General features: G+C 37.7%; 1 protein-coding gene across 7 annotated transcripts in view; it reads left to right on the forward strand.

The window, feature by feature from the left end:
• The window catches only part of LOC115679425 (disease resistance protein L6-like), a 56,768-nt gene extending 39,080 nt beyond the window's left edge, over positions 1-17,688 (forward strand). For 4 of the 7 annotated variants that reach the window (XM_056310875.1, XM_056310878.1, XM_056310877.1 and 1 more), the window contains 5 exons: positions 9,540-10,177; positions 11,120-12,245; positions 12,532-12,813; positions 12,891-14,747; positions 15,877-17,688. In XM_056310875.1, the coding sequence (XP_056166850.1) occupies positions 9,672-10,177; positions 11,120-12,245; positions 12,532-12,813; positions 12,891-14,741 (3,765 nt within the window). In that variant the 5' untranslated portion in view covers positions 9,540-9,671 and the 3' untranslated portion in view covers positions 14,742-14,747; positions 15,877-17,688. Of the gene's footprint in view, positions 1-6,918; positions 7,297-7,389; positions 7,457-9,539; positions 10,178-11,119; positions 12,246-12,531; positions 12,814-12,890; positions 14,748-15,876 lie in introns of those variants that run through there. The other 3 variants (XM_056310879.1, XM_056310876.1, XM_056310881.1) reach the window with 3 other exon arrangements.
• The last annotated feature ends 389 nt before the right edge of the window (positions 17,689-18,077 follow it).

The following is an 18,077-nucleotide window of genomic DNA, read 5'->3' on the forward strand; positions in this document are numbered from 1 at the left end:
GGGAATAATTGTGCTTTTATCGCATAAAAAAAACCGATAGAGCTCAGCAAATCTTATAATTATTGAATAATACTTCTTTTTTGTCCTTTACTCCAAAAAAGCCCCAACTTTCACCCGTAGAACAAATTTCCCCAACTTCCAAGTGTTGTCCAAAAATACCCCTACTTACATCCTAAAGATAAATTTGGCCACACTTAGACTCGTCGTTAGACTTTGCTTACATGGCATCTGAACTGTAAAAAGGAGGATGACATGGGCAACAGCGACGGCCAACTCACTAATGGAGCTGAGACTTGGGTTAACTTAAATGGCATCGTGCCCCTCATTTAAAACAAAAAACGATGTTGTGCTACAGAGCCGATTGCGATTTCAATTTGGGACTTAGCTTGAGCTAAAACAGAGTAATGTAGCTAGTCCAGTCAACATCGTTCAATCATTCCACTATTTGAAGAAATCACGCATTGTTAAAAAAGGCGAGGGGGAGGGAGGCTCGATTAACCTTAATCAAGCCTCCCTCCCCCTCGCCTCTCCCTGTCTCTCTCACAATATGATTCCGAAGCCCTAAGTTGACGATGTCATTTTCTTTAGAAGAGGGGACGGCGTTGTTTTTCTTTTTTCTTTTTGTGTGTGGAGATTTTGCGATGTAAGCTGACGTGGCAATCATTGTTGGCCACTTCGTCCTATGTTTGACAAATCAGATGCCTTCTAAGCAATGTCTATTTGTCTAATGACTCGATTAACAATGGCTATCCCTCGGGCGAAATTTAAGTGTTTTTATGAGGCACTTGAAAATTGGAGCCGAATTTATTCCGCGGATCAAATTTGGGGCTTTTTTGGGGATAAAACTTCCAAATCTTGCGCAACTCTCTCATTAATGTGGCTCTATATTCGCGTGAGTCTCATTTAGTTTTCACAAAGAAGGAATCCTCAAATTTCCATTCCAAGTAACATCATTATTCCTTGGAATAAGATTCTTTGTTTGGATGATAAAATATTCCGGTGTTCTCATAGAATACTTCTTATTGACGATAGAGACTGATGATTGGCAATTGTCATGGCTACCGAGCAACTTGGTGTTGATATGATAAGCAGTAATCATCAGCGACCGTCGGCGGAAAGCAAGGGCAACGATGAGCGACTGACGATCAACGGCAGTATTAGTGGCGACCGATAGCTGACAGCTATGCAGTTAGGATTTTTTTTTATAAATTTATGTTATAGAAATGTGAAAGTGAAATCCCAATACTAACTCTAGTTAGGTAATTTTCCAGAAGGATTACAATGGAATTTCGCTTAAAGATTTAGACTAAAGTGGCAAAATTGAAAAGTTTATAATCTAATTGATATCTATACAATAGATTTTGGACCGAATTTGTAATTTTTCCTACTACTATCATTGCCGGTGACCTTCAGTAACCGGAAGTTATACTCTTTGAGCATATAATTGAATGAAGCATCACTTGAACCACAATCAGAACTAAAGCACATGTATCTATCGACCATTGAGTAGAGAGCTCGATTATGGAAACCAAGAGAGAACTAAAGCTTGCAGTTTACATATATAGATAGGAAAAACCCAGGTATATAACTTAAATTTTTTCTCTGAGTCGCATAAAATTACGAAAAAAAATTTAGTCTACTTTTCATTAACATTTCATAATCAAGTTTCCCACTCATTTTTTAATGAAACATTTCCATTTTATTCCTTGATAATTGTCGAAATAAGGTGCCATTTTGTCAATAATTAAAAGGATGTGCTTTTGCAATGAGTAAATGCATCAGCTGGGAGATTATGACTAGATTGCACATTTTCCAAAAAGGTTTAGGAGTTAATTGACTAAATTGAATGTTGAAGACCCAAATCAACAAACAGCCAAAACGCTTATGGCTTCTAAAATGCATATATTGTATACTGAGAGCATTTATTATTTACTTGACGCATTATAATAAAACTATTGAGTTATCAATTACATAATAAATTAACATATCATTTTTTGGTTGATTATTAACATATCATTCAATTAGGGTATATTTGGATAATTTTACAAATGATCTTATGCAAGTCAATAGCGTGTAATTTCTATTTTGAGGCAAATGGATTGTTATCAGCGCGAAACAAAATACTTTGAAAAGAGAGGTAAAAATTTTTTTTCTATTAGCTACCCCTTTGGACGTTACCATAAAAGTCTCACGCCCATCACAAAATCTTTGTTTTGAACTCTTTGTCCAACGAGGAATCTTTATATTAGAAAGTTTTATCTTGAAAAAAAATTATTTGATAGTTTTCCATTGAATTTTTATTCAAAATCTAACCTATATATAACATACGTACTTAAGTAAATAGAAAATAATAATGCATGAATGAAATGCTTTCTTTATCTTAAATTAGAAAAGATCATTGCACGCATCGGATCTTTGTGGAATCACACATGCAGGCACACCACAGACAATTTCATTTGGATAGATGGAGTTCTCACTAATTGAATAGAAAAAAAGGTGAATGGAAGCGTCATCCCTTGATCTAAAAAATGGGTATGTCCCAGCAAGCACCTGACTACGATGCATCACGACGGAGATTGATTCCTTTTTATTTATTTTTTGATCGAATAGAAATTGATACCATTCACTTAAAGGAGCTTAGTGAATACAAAACTAAAACTTCAGAGCATAATAAATCAAACGGGGCAAGCAGGGGATTTTGTTAGTTTCCCTTCACTTAAATGACTCAATTACAAGGTAGGCAATTTGTCCGTTGGGCCTTGGCAACCCGGTCCGCAATTTTGTTAGTTTTCCTTCTGCAGTAGGCCAAAGTGAGGCCTGAGAAATTCCTCAATAGAGCCTGGGTATTGCATATTTGCCTGGTGACCAGTCGTCTCGCTGTTGTTGAAAAATGCCTATTTGCTAGTTTGCTCCTTTTGATTTACATGTCATTTACGGTACTTAAATGAAGCCACATGGAATTGGCGACTCATGAAGACGATCATGACGATGTGCCATGTGTACGATGAAAAGCATAGCTATGTCGCATTTGACCAACTGGCGCCTGAGGATTCCGAGCCCATTACATTCCTGAGAAAAGTGACGCATGTTTATGCTTGAGAGGATATTTCTGTCGAACTCTGGTGATCTTCAGCTCTCTTTCGATCGTGGTCTTCTCTTCTTGAATTAATCTGACAGTAGGTTACCGATCATTAAGATGATCTTCCACTTGTTGAGTTGACGCTTATCCATATTAGAGAAGAAAATATACTTGTGAACTTTTTGGAAGTTCAAATTTTTGTTGTCCGTAGTATGTTTCAGCATGATGACACATTATACATTTTCTTCCATGCCAACATGATAGTTGCTCAAAAGATGCACTTAGTATCTCTTAATTCTGGTCATGCTATTACGAGAGTACTTGATTATAATTAGATCAAGCTTGTTGTTTATACATTTTGGTATGAGTTTGCGCAGATTGCATATTTCTTGAGAATCTCTTGCTCATGGGTTAGGAATGCAATATGTCAAATTGGACAATCAACGGAAATTTGTCACGAAAGTTCAATCGAGTTCAAAATTTTTAAAAAAGTGCAATAAACGGAAGGACTCGATTAGATCAATTTGACAAATTTCGAAACTCGTAGACTCGATTGTACTCTTGCGACAAGTTTTAGGACTTGATGGCACTTTTTCGAAAGTTTTAGGGCTCGATTTTACTTTCATGACAAATCTTAAGACTTTTGATGCACTTATTCCTATTTAATTAGTGTAATTAAGATTATGCGGATTTGTGTTCGATTTCTTAGACGAAACAAGTGGGACAAGGAATGTAAAAATCTTGATCTTTACCTCGGACAAGGACGGACATCTTTTTTTTCGGTTTCGTTCGCACATCGCGTTCTGCGTGGGGTCATGCAGACAATGATATAATTTCGAGACGTTGAAAGTGTGAACAGATTGGGGGAGAAAAAAGACGTGCTCTTGACGACTTCTCTGCTCTCGAATTTCGTCCCCCTTTTTTTTAATCAATTATTTATTTTACGAAGGAATACGGCTTCTTTCTAGAAGTAGCCGGAGGAGGCATTAAAAATTAAAGTGAATGAATTGGAGGAGATATTAATGTTTTAAGAAGTGGTTTCTTCTCGTCGTCGTTTGGGGGGCTATGAACGTTCAAAACAACTCTGCGCTGACTTATTGATGTCTTTGTTTTTGACGGTTTCAGTAAGGATAGCGCTCCCAACTTTAAAGGTTGTTGTATGATATAAGGATAGTAGTTCTAATTTCAAGGGCGAAGCTCGGCCTCTTCCATTGATCAATGAATTCTCACATTCGTGAAAGTTTTGCTATAGTCTAGCTCCATTTTGCACATTTTCTATCGTTCTAGATTTCCGCACTAGTGACGCCTTCTAAGTATACTATTACTTAGCATGAGAGGATCGTTGCTATTTATTTTTTCTCTGAGCATTACTATAAGAATCTCACACTGGTCAAGGAATGTTCGGTCTGAACTCTTTGTCCAACGATATAATTTTATATTAAAAAATCGTTATCTTGAAAAAAAAAGAACTTATTATTTTTCCTTGAATTTTTATTCTAATAACCAATATTTGACATATTTCTCTTGATTAAATAGAATGGATCACATCAATGAAATGCTTTCATTATCTTAAATTTGAAAAGATCACGTACACCTCGGACAATTTGTTATGGACAGATGGGAGCCCTCGAATAGAACAAAATGTGAATGGAAGTGCCGTCCCTTGAACTTAATTGGCTACTTATGTTGCATGTTTGTTTTTTTCGTGGATTGATACTTTTCATATCCCAATATGATTTATTGTTTATACATGATGTCCCCACCATTTCCAAAAATTCTCTCTCAAGGAAATAGGAAGATGGGACCTGGTAGTCTAGTAGCCTTATTTTCCACGAATCTAGCCCAAACAACATTGAATAAAAGGATTATGACTTCTTTCGTCTCTTGTCGATGATGTTCTTGTTTATCAATAAAAGAATGTGAAGTGAAATCAATTCAAATTATATATTTTTCTTTATGGAATGAAAGATAAATTTTCATTATGGGAAATTTCTCGAGCCTTTCCAGGAAATTACGCAACGTGATGAAAGAGACTTCTCACGACTTAAAACGTGAAGTGAAATCCATTGATGTTACATACTTTCTTTTTGGTGGGTATCAATTAGAATAGTTGATGTCCCGAGCATTTGTTTGTTTGTTTTCTTAGTTTGGGGTCTTGTGCGTGGGTAGCTGAGCGTCGGTGCATTGTTCGCTATAGGAATCAAATAGCCTTTGTCCTATTGTGACGTGGGGGAATATATGTAGGGCACTGACCAAATTACGAGAGCTTCTGAATTTATTCTAAGACTATAGTTTTAATGAAATGGGGACGACGAGGGCAAAGCATGCGGGTGACTCTACTTTCGGTGCGTGCATATATTAGACTCCTCCGATACTTGTTAATATATACTATTGTTTAATGAACCCACTCGAATACCAGTCTTGCTATACCCAATCAAATGCGTCGGTTTGAATTTATCTAGAGCGTGGAAAAGTTATTTAGTTTATTAAATTAGCAGTGAAGTGGAATCAGTTTTCCTTTTTGTCAGAAATGCATGCTTCCATTTCATTTAAGTAGATAAAGTGAAGGACCCAAATGAGCTTCAGCAGACAACATCCAAAAGGAGTTTAGGGGGCTGGAAAGCCAGCACTGAGGAAGAGTGCCGTGAAATTGAGCTTTAGGGCGCGAATGGTAACCATTCTGCTCCAGAAATCAAATTCTTGCCAGAAATTGATTTCCGGAATTCTTGCTAGAAATTGATTTCTGGAGGAGAAATCTGTTTGATAAAACATGACTAATTCTGTTCCAGAAATTGATTTCTGGAACAGAAATCTATTTTGATTTATTGATTTTTTTGGGCACCTCAAAAAAATTAAATTTCACTCAAAGTTGGTGCCCAAACATATTCTAAGCCATTTTGTGAAGTTTTGAAATTTTTTATTTTTTGATTTTTTTTGGCACCTCAAAAATTTAAATTTCACTCAAAATGGGTGCCCAAAGGTATTCTAAGCCATTTTGTGAAGTTTTGAAATTTTTGATTTTTTGATTTTTTTGGGCACCTCAAAAAAATTAAATTTCACTCAAAGTGGATGCCCAAAGGTATTCTACCATTTTGTGAAGTTTTGAAATTTTCGATTTTTTGATTATTTTGGGCACCTCAAAAAAATTAAATTTCACTCAAAGTGGGTGCCCAAAGGTATTCTAAGCCATTATGTGAAGTTTTGAAATTTTTGATTTTTTTCATATTTTTTGAAAAAAATTCACCAAATTTCCTATTTTCCCGAAATTTGACTTTTTTTTTATTTTCTAGAAATTTTTATGAATTTTTCTGGAATTTTTCAATTTTTATGCATTTTCTGAAAAAAAAATTAGTGAGATTTCAAAATATGTTGTAAAGGCAACGAAAAAGAGAGAAAATAGGGAAAATGTATTCTGGAATCAAGAAGCTACAAAAAGTAGCTTCTCTTTTTCTTGCCCAAAACTCATTCTGGAATCAAGTATTTTTAACAAACGCATTTTTATTTTATAATGTAAAAATTGCTCCAGAATGCATTTCGAAAATTTTTTAACAAACGCATTTTTGTTCCGGAATGCATTCTGGAGCAGAATTAATGGATTTCATGCGCGCCACCCATTTCGCTGCTTTATTTTGGATTGTAAAGCAGTGGGATAAACATTAAAAAAGGCATACAAGAAAGCAGGGCTCCGACAATCTTTACCTAACTACTTCAACATGTTGGTCTTCACACGTGACTGACTGAATTGTCAGGCTCCACTTCCACGAAGACTTATCTCCCCGTGTTCTCTCCTCTATTCTTTCATAAAGCGCTGGCCTTCAAGCAATAAAGCACTACTGGCCTTCAAGCAGTGCGAGGGCTTCCGCGTGAAGAGGCGATTGAGCTCGAATCAGACAAGCGAATCGTCCCGTGAGCTTCCCTGAGGTGTCTCAGCACACACCGGCGACTGCACAAGACATAGAGCCAGCAACGAAGGCCGCGTCCACATTAAGCTTAAGAGCTCCTTTCTCCGGCGGCGTCCAGATCGCCGGTGAGATCCCTTCTCGTTCTTGTATTTTTCTTTCGATTCGCGCGGCAAGTTTTGATATCTTCGTGCAAGGCTATCGCTTCATTATCTGTCGCTTGCGGGTCTGGTGATTTGCCTCTAAAAATCGCACTTTTTCTCACCTTCCACTGGAACCAGAGTACTTCGGAAACGAGCTGGAGAGACGGCAAGGCTGGTAATCCACTCTTGTAGCTGATCTACGCTTGTGAGGCCTTGATCTTCAATTCGGATTTGTAAATTGTGGTCTGACCAAACTTTGGTTGTCCAGGGACAAAGGAGAAAGACGTGTTCTGGCGTTTGGGGGGGCGTCTTACACACTGGGCATAGTGGGTCAGGTAAGTTTCTTCGCTTGAACAAGTTTTCCTTTGTAAGCAAGGCATTTTGGCAAACTTGCCAGAGGAATAGTTTGATTTTGGGTAGGGTGTTCATGTTCCACACTTTAGACCATAGGGCTCGTGGTATTTGGGGCGAGGATGAGGCTTGTTGATTGGTTGGGCTGCCTGCTTCTTTTCTGAGATGATTGTACCCGCTTTTAACTGAGTAATTCCCTGATTTGGCTGCTGTCCATACTAGTCTATCTTTCTCTTCCATAGATGGGATGGGGATGGCCAAGATTTCCTTCACAATACTGTCTTCAAACAAGCTATTAAGGCTTTGTTCATTCCATTTCGCCTGGTCTCTATCAATTAGTTCAGACACTAATTGGGGATCATCTTGGTTTGATGGACTTGCAATTGTGCCCAATCTTGTCCACTTGTCTTCACGAATTCTAATCGATTTCCCATTCCTTACTGACCATTGAACTGAGCCAGCTAATGCATCTCTTCCAATCAGCAAGTTGTGCCACCCCCAGGACAATCTTTGTCCTTTCCTCACATGTCAAAAATCAGTGTTGGGGAAGTAGAGCCCTTTCAGTATTTGGCACCAAAGCGTCAAAGGTAATTAGGTCAGCATTTGCTCAGCATTGCCCTATTAAATGCAATTAGGTCACGAAAACCCATACCTCAACGGTCCTTCCTCTTTTTCATTACCTCCTAGCACTTCCAGTGTATACCAGCCTTGGAATCATTGTTTTTCCACCAGAATGAGGCAATCTTTTGTTCAATGGCTTTACAAAGGGAAAGCGGTATCTTGAAGATTGGCATGGTATATTGCGGGAGCACTTGGTGACAACCGTTTTCAATAGGATCTCCATTCTAGCCTTTGACATCATCTTTTCCTTCCACCCTTCAAGTTTCATAATTACCCTGGCCAGTATCCAAGCGAACATTTGTTTCATTGATACGCCCTAATCCGAAGGGATGCCCAAGTATTTCCCTGTTTTGTCTATTTCTGGGACTCTCAATTCCTATGCCATATCCCTGCAAAGATTCTGGGGGCAGCCCGAGCTAAAGAAAACACTTGACTTGTTTAAATTGATTGCCTTGCCCGTGGCAAAACAGTATTGATTGAGAATGTTAGCCTGGTTTTGGCATTCTATAACTTTTCCTTTTGGGAGAAAGATAGAATCGTCCCCAAACAACAAGTGGGAGAGACTTGGGCAATGTCAATTTAGCTTTATTCCTTTTACTCTACCATCTTCAACTGCTTTTTATAGTAAGGAGAGGACATTAGCCACAAGTATAAAAAGATAAGGTGAGAGAGGGTCACCTTGTCGGATTCCACGTGTCAGGTTGAAATAAGGCAAAGGCTCCACATTGAACTTCACACTAAAAAATATTGTAGTCACACATTGCATGATCCACGAGACCCAATTTCTACATAAACCCATTTTCAGCATACAAGCTTCCAGGAAGTCCTGCTCAATCCTGTCGTAGGCTTTTTGCATATCTAATTTCAGCACTGCTTGGAATTTTTTCTTCCTTTTCCTGATTCGTAGTTGATTCAGTACCTCTTGAACTATCAAGATATTATCCTGAATTTGGCTTCCACTAACAAAGGCACTCTGTTCCACTTCAATCAATTGAGGCAGCCACGTTCTTAACCGGTTAGCCTACACCTTTGAAATGATCTTGTACGTGAAGTTGCAAAGGCCGATGGGTCAGTATTGTTAATTAGAACTTGACATGAAATCAATTGATATATTTTTGGGTTTGTTTGTTTGATGGAAATTAGTGGAATTGTTTTCATGAAAGATGAGTCATTTTCTTATGTTTGATTGTGTTGAAAATCACTTGAAAGAAATTGTGGTGTGTAACAAAAAACGAAATTGATTGGAGAATCCATTACAAATTGCCTTTAAAACAACAGTTCAGTCGTATAGTTATTGTTCACGGTGCTAATAAATGAGACGAGTTTACGAAATCAGATTTGAACTTGTCCTGTTGTGACCTGGGGGAAAATTTTTAGTTTAGTAAATTAGAACGTGAGGTGGAATCAATTGATCAGAATGGTTTATAAAATAATATTTTATTGCAGGAAATTTCGTCAGCCCTTCCCACGATTCTTTGGCTCGTCCATAAATACTCCAAAATTGCATGCATTAGACACTACTCTCTTACATCTCTCTCCTCATTATTCAAGTCGATCACTACACTCTAGCTCCCAAAGATGGCAAAGAGAAAATATTCGGATGGACCAGCGGCGTCCACTAGTAGAGGCGATGTCGAGTCGTCGCTGGGGGCTGAATACGAGGTGTTCTTGAGTTTTAGAGGGCTCGACACTCGCCGGAATTTTGCTGACTGCCTCTATCATGCCATGGATGGAGCTGGCATTTGTGTTTTTAGAGATGACGAAGAGATTAGAAAAGGCGAAGAGATCGGAGGCGAACTGAAACGTGCGATCGAGAGCTCCTCAATCTGTATTCCCATCTTCTCTAGAAACTATGCTGTCAGTGCGTGGTGTCTTCGCGAGCTTGCATACATGGTGTATCGCAAAGCAATGATTCTGCCGGTCTTCTTCGACTTGGAACCCAGAGATGTCAAGCTTAAAACTGAGGTGTACCAGGATGCTCTGCAGAAGCACAAGGAGAAGTACGGCTGTGAGGTCGTGCAGCGATGGAAGGAGGCTCTGGAGAAGGTCGCTGGTATGAGTGGATGGGATCTCAAAAATACTGGGTAAGGTTTGAGCTTTTATTTTTTTTCCTTTGATTAGATATTTAATTGATATAACTATAAATAATAAGGAATATTATCACCCTTGCATTACAAGTTAAAATTAGCCATGGTTCTCTTTTTCATCAAATTGTCACTCAATTCCCACATATTTTATAACTATTCATTACACATCCACTCAACTAAATCGATTCCTTTAAAAAATAGATGAATTTTCCACTCAATTAAATCAATTCCTTTCAAAACTAGATGAATTCTCTATTACGACACAACAAATCCAATCTGAATTCATTATTCAATTTGCATCTTTTACATTGAATAAAAATACCTTTTCTTAACTTCTAAATCAATGTTATGTAGGTTAGATTTTATAAAACAATTGTTCTAACTGTTACTATTTTACTCCATGCAGAAGTAGTAAACCGGGCACCCACAATATACGAGCAATAAAAAATGAATAAACAATCCCTTTGCATATATCTAAAGGAAGAAAATCCAAAGGATTCGATTTTTACAATTTAAGAATGAGGGAGCTTCTTTTACAAAGTTTAATATTTCATTCTTATCTTAACAATTTACATCTTTGACCATAGTATAAGATACACAATTGCAATTCGTTTTAAGTAAATTGACTGGATTTTGGTTGATTTTTTTTTTTCTGAAAAAAGGAGTATGGATTGAAAGTATACGTGGGATTACTTTGTATATAATATAAATTAATATACTTTTTGGTGAAGGACAGGGGCAATTCACTTATAGTTGATTTTTTTCCTATATATTCCCAGAGTATATATACAAAATTTTTTGGGAGGGGGGTCGTCAACCCCGCTTCCTCACCCACCGCTCCTCTATAGGTGTTTATGTTTAATTCATAATATTCCAGAGGTCGATATTTAATATTTTATTTGGATGTTTCTTACAAGACCCTTTTATCTAATATGACAGTCATGGCGAACTCATTAAATTAATCGTTGCTGAAGTTTCGATCAAGCTGAATAAAAGAGACAAAAAGCTGCCGGATCAGTTAGTCGGAATTCAGTGTTGTGTTGAAGATGTCATGCGCCTAATAGATGAAGGTTCTCCTGATGTACGTTATCTAGTAATCCACGGAATGGGGGGCATCGGTAAGACGACTCTTGCCAAGATCGTCTTTAACCAAATTCATAGTCAATTTCATGGGTGTAGCTTTCTTTCAAATGTTCGAGAAGCTTCAAAGGGCAGCAAAGTAGTTCAATTGCAAAAACAATTATTGTCAGAAATTCTCAACTCCAATCCACCGGAGTTTTATGACTCTGATGCAGGGATTTACCAAATTAACATGAGATTCCGCCGCAAGAAAGTCCTTATTGTTCTCGATGACCTAGATGAAAGGGAGCAACTCTCAAATCTTGCAGAAAAGCCAGATTGGTTTGGTATAGGAAGCAGAATTATCATTACAACAAGGGACACCAACTTTTTGCAAATTGGAGAGGAGATCCAAGAAAATAATGTCCAAACGCATTTTGAAGAGTTTATAATCTATCAAATGAGAGAATTGCGTCATAGGCATGCTCTTCAGCTTTTTTGTAAGCATGCTTTCAGAATGGACTCCCCTCCACGTGACTACGATGATATTTCTCGTGAGATTGCTCTCAAAGCTAGTGGACTTCCTTTGGCTCTCGAGGTTATCGGTTCCTCTCTCTATCGCCAAAGTAAACGACTTTGGAAAGACACGTTGAAGAAATTAAATGCGGTTCCAGATCAAAAAGTCCTTGACAAATTAAAGATTAGCTTTGAGATGCTAGACAATGCACAGAGAGATATTTTTCTTGATATTGCATGTTACTTTATAGGTGAAAACACAATCTATCCACATTATATGTGGAAAGCGTTGGAATTTTACCCAAGAAGTAACATCATTGTCCTTACTCGTAAGTCTATGATAAAGGTTGATAATGATGATAGATTGTTAATGCATGACCTGCTCAGAGACCTTGGAAGAGATATTGTTCGACAGGAAGACAAAGTTCCTAGGAAACATAGTCGACTATGGTGTCCCGAGGTTTCATTGGAAGTACTGCAGACTAGAATGGTAAACTTTCAAGGGAACATCAGCTCGAAGTTTATTGTATATTCTTGGATGTGTTCTTTTGCTTGTGTTGCACATCGCAAAAAACTAAATTTGTTAATTTTGAGTGAAATGAAGGTAATATCATAGTTTATATCTAGCAAACGATATTAATAGCTTATATTTACAATCTGAAAGTAGAAGCAAATGGAATGGTTTACTTATAGAAAAAGTCTATGCAGTATTACTCACGAAATGTGCTCTTTTTCTTCACAGTAGAAAGTTTACTCATACCTGTTCATGTTGATAGGGAACAGAGAACATCACAGCACTCAAACTAACTGGACTTCCAAAAGAGCATGACTTTACAAATGAAGAGTTTTCATGGCTACCTAGCTTAAGGTTGTTGGAACTAGAGGGGGGTAACTTGGCAGGAGACTTTAAGAATCTTCTCTCGAGTTTAAAATGGCTCTCCTGGCGTCGTTGCCCTTCAGACTTGCAGGCGGTCAATCTATGTTTACTGAACTTAGTTGTGCTCAAGCTTTCGGACAGCGAAATTCCCGAGAATTGGAATGGATGGGGTCCATGCTTGGTATGTTCTCATATCACATATGTACATTTGTTGCCAATTCCGTTACCGTACTTTTTTAATTCTAATTTGTTTCGCAGGCAAATTGTGACTTGAAAGTTATACATCTCATGAGATGTCATCTCTCGATAGCTCCCGACTTCTCAACGTGCTTGAATTTGAGGATATTGGTTTTTGCTGAACATTGTCCAGCGTCACCACAAATTGGTAGCTCTATCAGTAAGCTAGAGCGCCTCAAGCGCTTGGAAGTAATTGCAGCCAGAGGTCAGTCGTCAAAGTTGTCTGGGAGCCCCCATTTTGACATGTGCGTAGTGCTGCCTTCTGCAATATGCCGTCTAAAGTACCTGTCAAGTCTAAAGCTAGAGGGGCAGTGTATGCAAGAGCTTCATCCATCTATTGGAGAGATAGCGGGCTTGAAGTGCTTGTCTTTAGTGCATTGTTATCGGCTTAGAAAGCTTCCAGACTCCATTGGGAAATTGAGATCATTGCTCGACTTGAATTTGTTCAACACAAGAATCAGAGAGTTACCCGATTCTATTGCATATCTCAAAAGGTTGGAGAAAATGAACCTGGGATACACTCGAATAAGGGAGCTACCAAACACCATTGGAGAACTAGAATCATTGCTCGAGTTTGACTTGCAGTATACTAAGATTATAACATTGCCTGCTTCTATCGGATATCTTAAAAGACTGCGGCGCTTATTTATGGTTTTCAGTAAGATAAGGGAGTTACCTAATTCTATTGGAGATCTCAAAAGGTTGGAGGTAATGAACTTGAGAAGCACTCAAATAAGGGAGCTACCAAACTCCATCGGAGAACTAGAATCATTGCTCCGCTTAGACTTGAAGGCTACGAAGATTACAGAACTGCCTGCTTCTATTGGATATCTTAAAAAGCTGCAACACTTAGATATGTACGGGAGTAAGTTACGAGAATTGCCGAAGGCCATAGAGATGTTGGAGAATCTTGAAATGTTGACATACCCCGGTTGTAGAAATACAGATATCACATGGCCTCCTAAGCTTTCGCAACTTTACATACATGATGATGATCCTCGATCTCTCACCTGGCCTCCTCAGCTTTCGAGACTTTCCATATCTTGTGATGATCCTCAATCTGTCCAAAGTCTTCCTTTAGGTCTTCGTTATTTGATATTAGAAGGTGTCAAGTCACCGATAAAACAGTTACTCCTCTCCGAATTGAGATATTTGCCCGAGTTAGTACTCTCTAAATGGGGATTGAGAGAGATCGAGTTTGAACAGCTAGAGAATCTCCATTGTTTAAGGGTGTGGGAGTGTGAATTGCTGGTGAGGCTATCAGGTCTATCACGGTTAGGGAAGCTCGAAGAGCTACAAATCCGTTCTTGCTCACAGCTAATTGAGATTCGAGATTTGGAAGAAATAGTATCGCTGGAGAGATTATATATTGATGAATGTAGCTCTTTAGAAAGGTTAACTGATCTATCAAAACTACACAAGTTGCGGAGTTTGTCCATAAATCAATGTGAATCACTGCAAGGTTTGCCTGATTTACCAAAGTTACTAGAGGTATTATCAATTGAGAATTTGAGCTCTATAGAAAGGTTACCCGATCTATCAAAACTACATAAGTTGCGGGACTTGTGTGTAAGTCACTGTAAATCACTGCAAGATTTGCCTGATTTACCAAACTCACTGGAGAAATTATCAATCGGGAAATGGAGTTCCATAGAAAGGTTACCTGAGCTATCAAAACTGCTTAAGTTGCGGAGATTGCACCTCTTTCACTGTAAATCACTGCATGGTTTGCTTGCTGTAACAAAAACTTGTCATCGCGATGTTCATGCGTGCCCAATGCTAGGCGAGTCTCGTGACGTTTGCGAATTTTGGCGATTGTGTGAGAAATCCAACCCTGGCCTATCTTCAAGGAGGCGAATTATGTGGGTGTGACACTAGGTAATATTTCCCATTTCACAAGTCCTTTCCCTTATTTTCTTCTATTTTTTTGTTTCCCTACCCATTTCTTTATTACATTGTCTCCTTCCAAACAATCAGCCAACTTTTTTTTAGTTCTTCCTGTTCACTCTACATATGACTATCCACATTTTTCACATTGCAAAATTACTCGGTCTAATCTTATCTAGTTAAATTAATTAAATGCGTGGCGGTGCGTGGTGCTTTATGAGAAGTTGACAATGACACTTTCTCCACCTAACACGTGGCACTTTTTCTTTTAATTTTTTTTCTTGTCTTAGGATAACTTAATTATGATTAACATATGAAGAAATGCCATGATTTTTTAAAAGAAAAATCACATGAAGCTTCATCATAATAGTATTAATTATTAGGCAAAAACTTGTATCCACTATATGATGAAATTAGAGGAAAATCGGAACAAAAGAACCTGCACCAGAAATAAGACTAAAGTTTATGGCATTAACCAATGCAATGGTCAGAGCAAACTGAGCTAAAGCAGAGGATTTTCATAACTAATATAGCATGGTCATAACAAAGTTGGCGTTGAAGTTAAAAGAGGTTAAATTCAAATTATCTAACAAACAAAAAGTGACTTTATGAGAAGAGAGTTAAAGCCATGAATGGATCCTAAACTTTTGTAAAATGTTCAATTAGCTCTTTGAACTTGCTTTTTTATTTATTTTTGTTTTGAATTCTTGAACTATATACTATTTTGTTCATATTGGTCCTTTCTTCAAAAAACTGCTGACATCGCAATTAAATCACCGTTAAATGCGACAGTGGTATCCTAGTTGACAATGTTGGGAGTTAAATATCAACATCTGAAGGTAATTTTTATATCTGAGATGATATGCAACGGTGGATTCGGTGGCTGTAGAGGGAAGGTTGGATTAGGAATTAGTGTATTTGAGTGGAACTAGGTACAATCAAGTGGGATATGATAGATAAACTAAGGTGGAAGGCGTGAAATAATGCCCCTCAAGCGCTCTTAAAAGAACCAAGCAACTTTGCTATCAATCTGCTTCTACTCCCTTGATTATGATCTTTTGGTTATTTTACTTTTCTTTCCTAATTGTTGTTTCTAATCAAATAGTCAATATACATGCAGGGAACATTGAGGAGCACAAAGCATTTTTTTGATACTTTATATAAGTTCGTTTACCTGCAAGGGACATCTGAAACCACGTGTGAGTACACCTCCTTTTTAAGGTTCATAGACTTTTTTAGCTCTTTTTAGATGTAGAGTCAGTCTACTGCGTAATTGATAATTTCAGGGCTTGGATTTTCCTGAATTTCTCTCGGTTTGTGTGATGAACTCCTGGCATAATGTATTATTAGCTAGACATCATAGAGTAGGGTATGATTTCACCTCGCTGGATGAGAAACAGAACTTTCATCCTAGATTCCTATGATTCTGATGAATTATATAGTTGATGCTGTAAAACTCGTTTTATAGTTTTTGATTTGATGCTTCAAGTTCAGTGAATAAGTGGTTGAAGTATGTAGAATTAGCATTTTTGTCATGGATGAAAAGCTTGAAAACTACAACCTATGTCCGCATGAAGATATAGGGTACTCTAAACATTGTGGAACGCTAAAATAGCAATATGAACAGTAACCAGTTCACCATACGATTAGAAAGCGTTTACACATTTTTGAAATCTTGGAAACTAACTTGGATGAATGATCATAGTAACATTAAATAAAATGTTGCTCAAACTCATAATCTTGCAACAAGAACTGGCAAAAGAAACTTTCTATGTTACAAAGTGAGTGATGGTGGATGAATACCTGGAGCTCTATCACGATCCAAGTTATTGGACATACTTTGTTACAGATGAATCTTGTTGGAAAATTTGAAATTACACAGAAGTATGGTGTTTGATATCAATGATAGTTTGTGTTTTGATGCGTGCAAGTGTACATGCGTGTAGGATATTTTTGGGAGAGGATGGACAAGGGACTAGGTAGGATAGTTCAAGCATATAGGGTTATAGGCAATGGGATATAGAAAATATTGTTTCACTAGTTTAACATAATGGTGTGACATAGCTGGAGGAGAAGTTGTTGGTGTCGGTGGAGGAGTACAAGGGTATGTAGGCCATCTGAGCTCTACTTCCCACGCCTAGTACATGAATGACTCCCTCCCTATTTATAGAAGAGTTTCACCAACTTCAAGCACAACAAATTTGACTTGTTCCACCGCCATAGCAATGTTTTGGACTTCTCTTTATAGCTATCATTTCTTGCAACTCACGTCCGTCTAGAGTTCTCTAGATTGGACTAGAGATTTCTTCGTAAAAAATGGATCACAATTGTCAAAGTAGATGAGGTACCTCCGAATTGGTAGCTTGATCATTAAAACTATCTTGGACTAATGAACTGCATGATCACGATCTTAATGTGTAAGGCAATTCATGGTGAGATGAGAGGAGAAAGTCCTTGTAATTCTTGACATGATTCTTCTTGGAGAAGAACTAATTCCTTTTAATGTTTAGCTCTTGTACTCTCAATACTCTACATTCAATTAAGAGAGAAGAACAACCAAAAATCATTTAGATTTTCCCTCTTAATTGCTTGAGTCAAATATAAGGCGAGGGGCTTTTACTGCAATTGGTTTAGAGTATTCATCTGATATGCTTGGTTTCTTCCATGTCAAGCAGGATTCTCTTTCTAAAATTAATGGAATGATGCCCTCCAAGTTACTTTCATTATTCATTATTTTTGGAAAATAATATTCTATCAAAGTGTTTGCTTACTTGACATCAACTTGTCGGCCCGTTTTCACAGTAAAAACTGCAAGCTTAATCATTTAGTCGTCTGGGATTTATTTTTTCAGTCGATCAAAGTTGTTTGAATGTCTCAGCACTCGTATTAGTTTCAACTAATGAGTCGGTCACATATTATTTACTTCGCTCTTGGGCAGCTGGCTATCTTGGACGGTCACTATGGCAGGTGGAGTTGGAATTTCACTCCCTGGAATGTTTCGATTAACAACTAATAAAACCATGTACATTGCACATATATGCGCTTGTCGGGGTTGTATTTATTCTACTTCCTTTGTAAACTTACTTCTGATCTTTTAATGTAAAGTGAGGTTCAATGCCATTGGCTATAGTTACACTAGATTTTGCTTCTGAGCTAGATTATAGTTTTCTGGCCAAACTAGAAAGCTAATTTATCATGGGATTGGTGATTGATTAACACAGATTTCATGTATGATATGATGGCATGGGAGGTCCCTGAACTTCTATTGACTTGCATTTGTCGTCCCTCAACTTTTGTTTTTTTTTTAGCAATCAAGTCTTT

Source organism: Syzygium oleosum, unplaced genomic scaffold (assembly GCF_021117445.2).
Source record: "Syzygium oleosum isolate NSW1041296 unplaced genomic scaffold, Sole_v2.1 Sole_v2.04, whole genome shotgun sequence".
NCBI classification, from domain to species: domain Eukaryota; kingdom Viridiplantae; phylum Streptophyta; class Magnoliopsida; order Myrtales; family Myrtaceae; genus Syzygium; species Syzygium oleosum.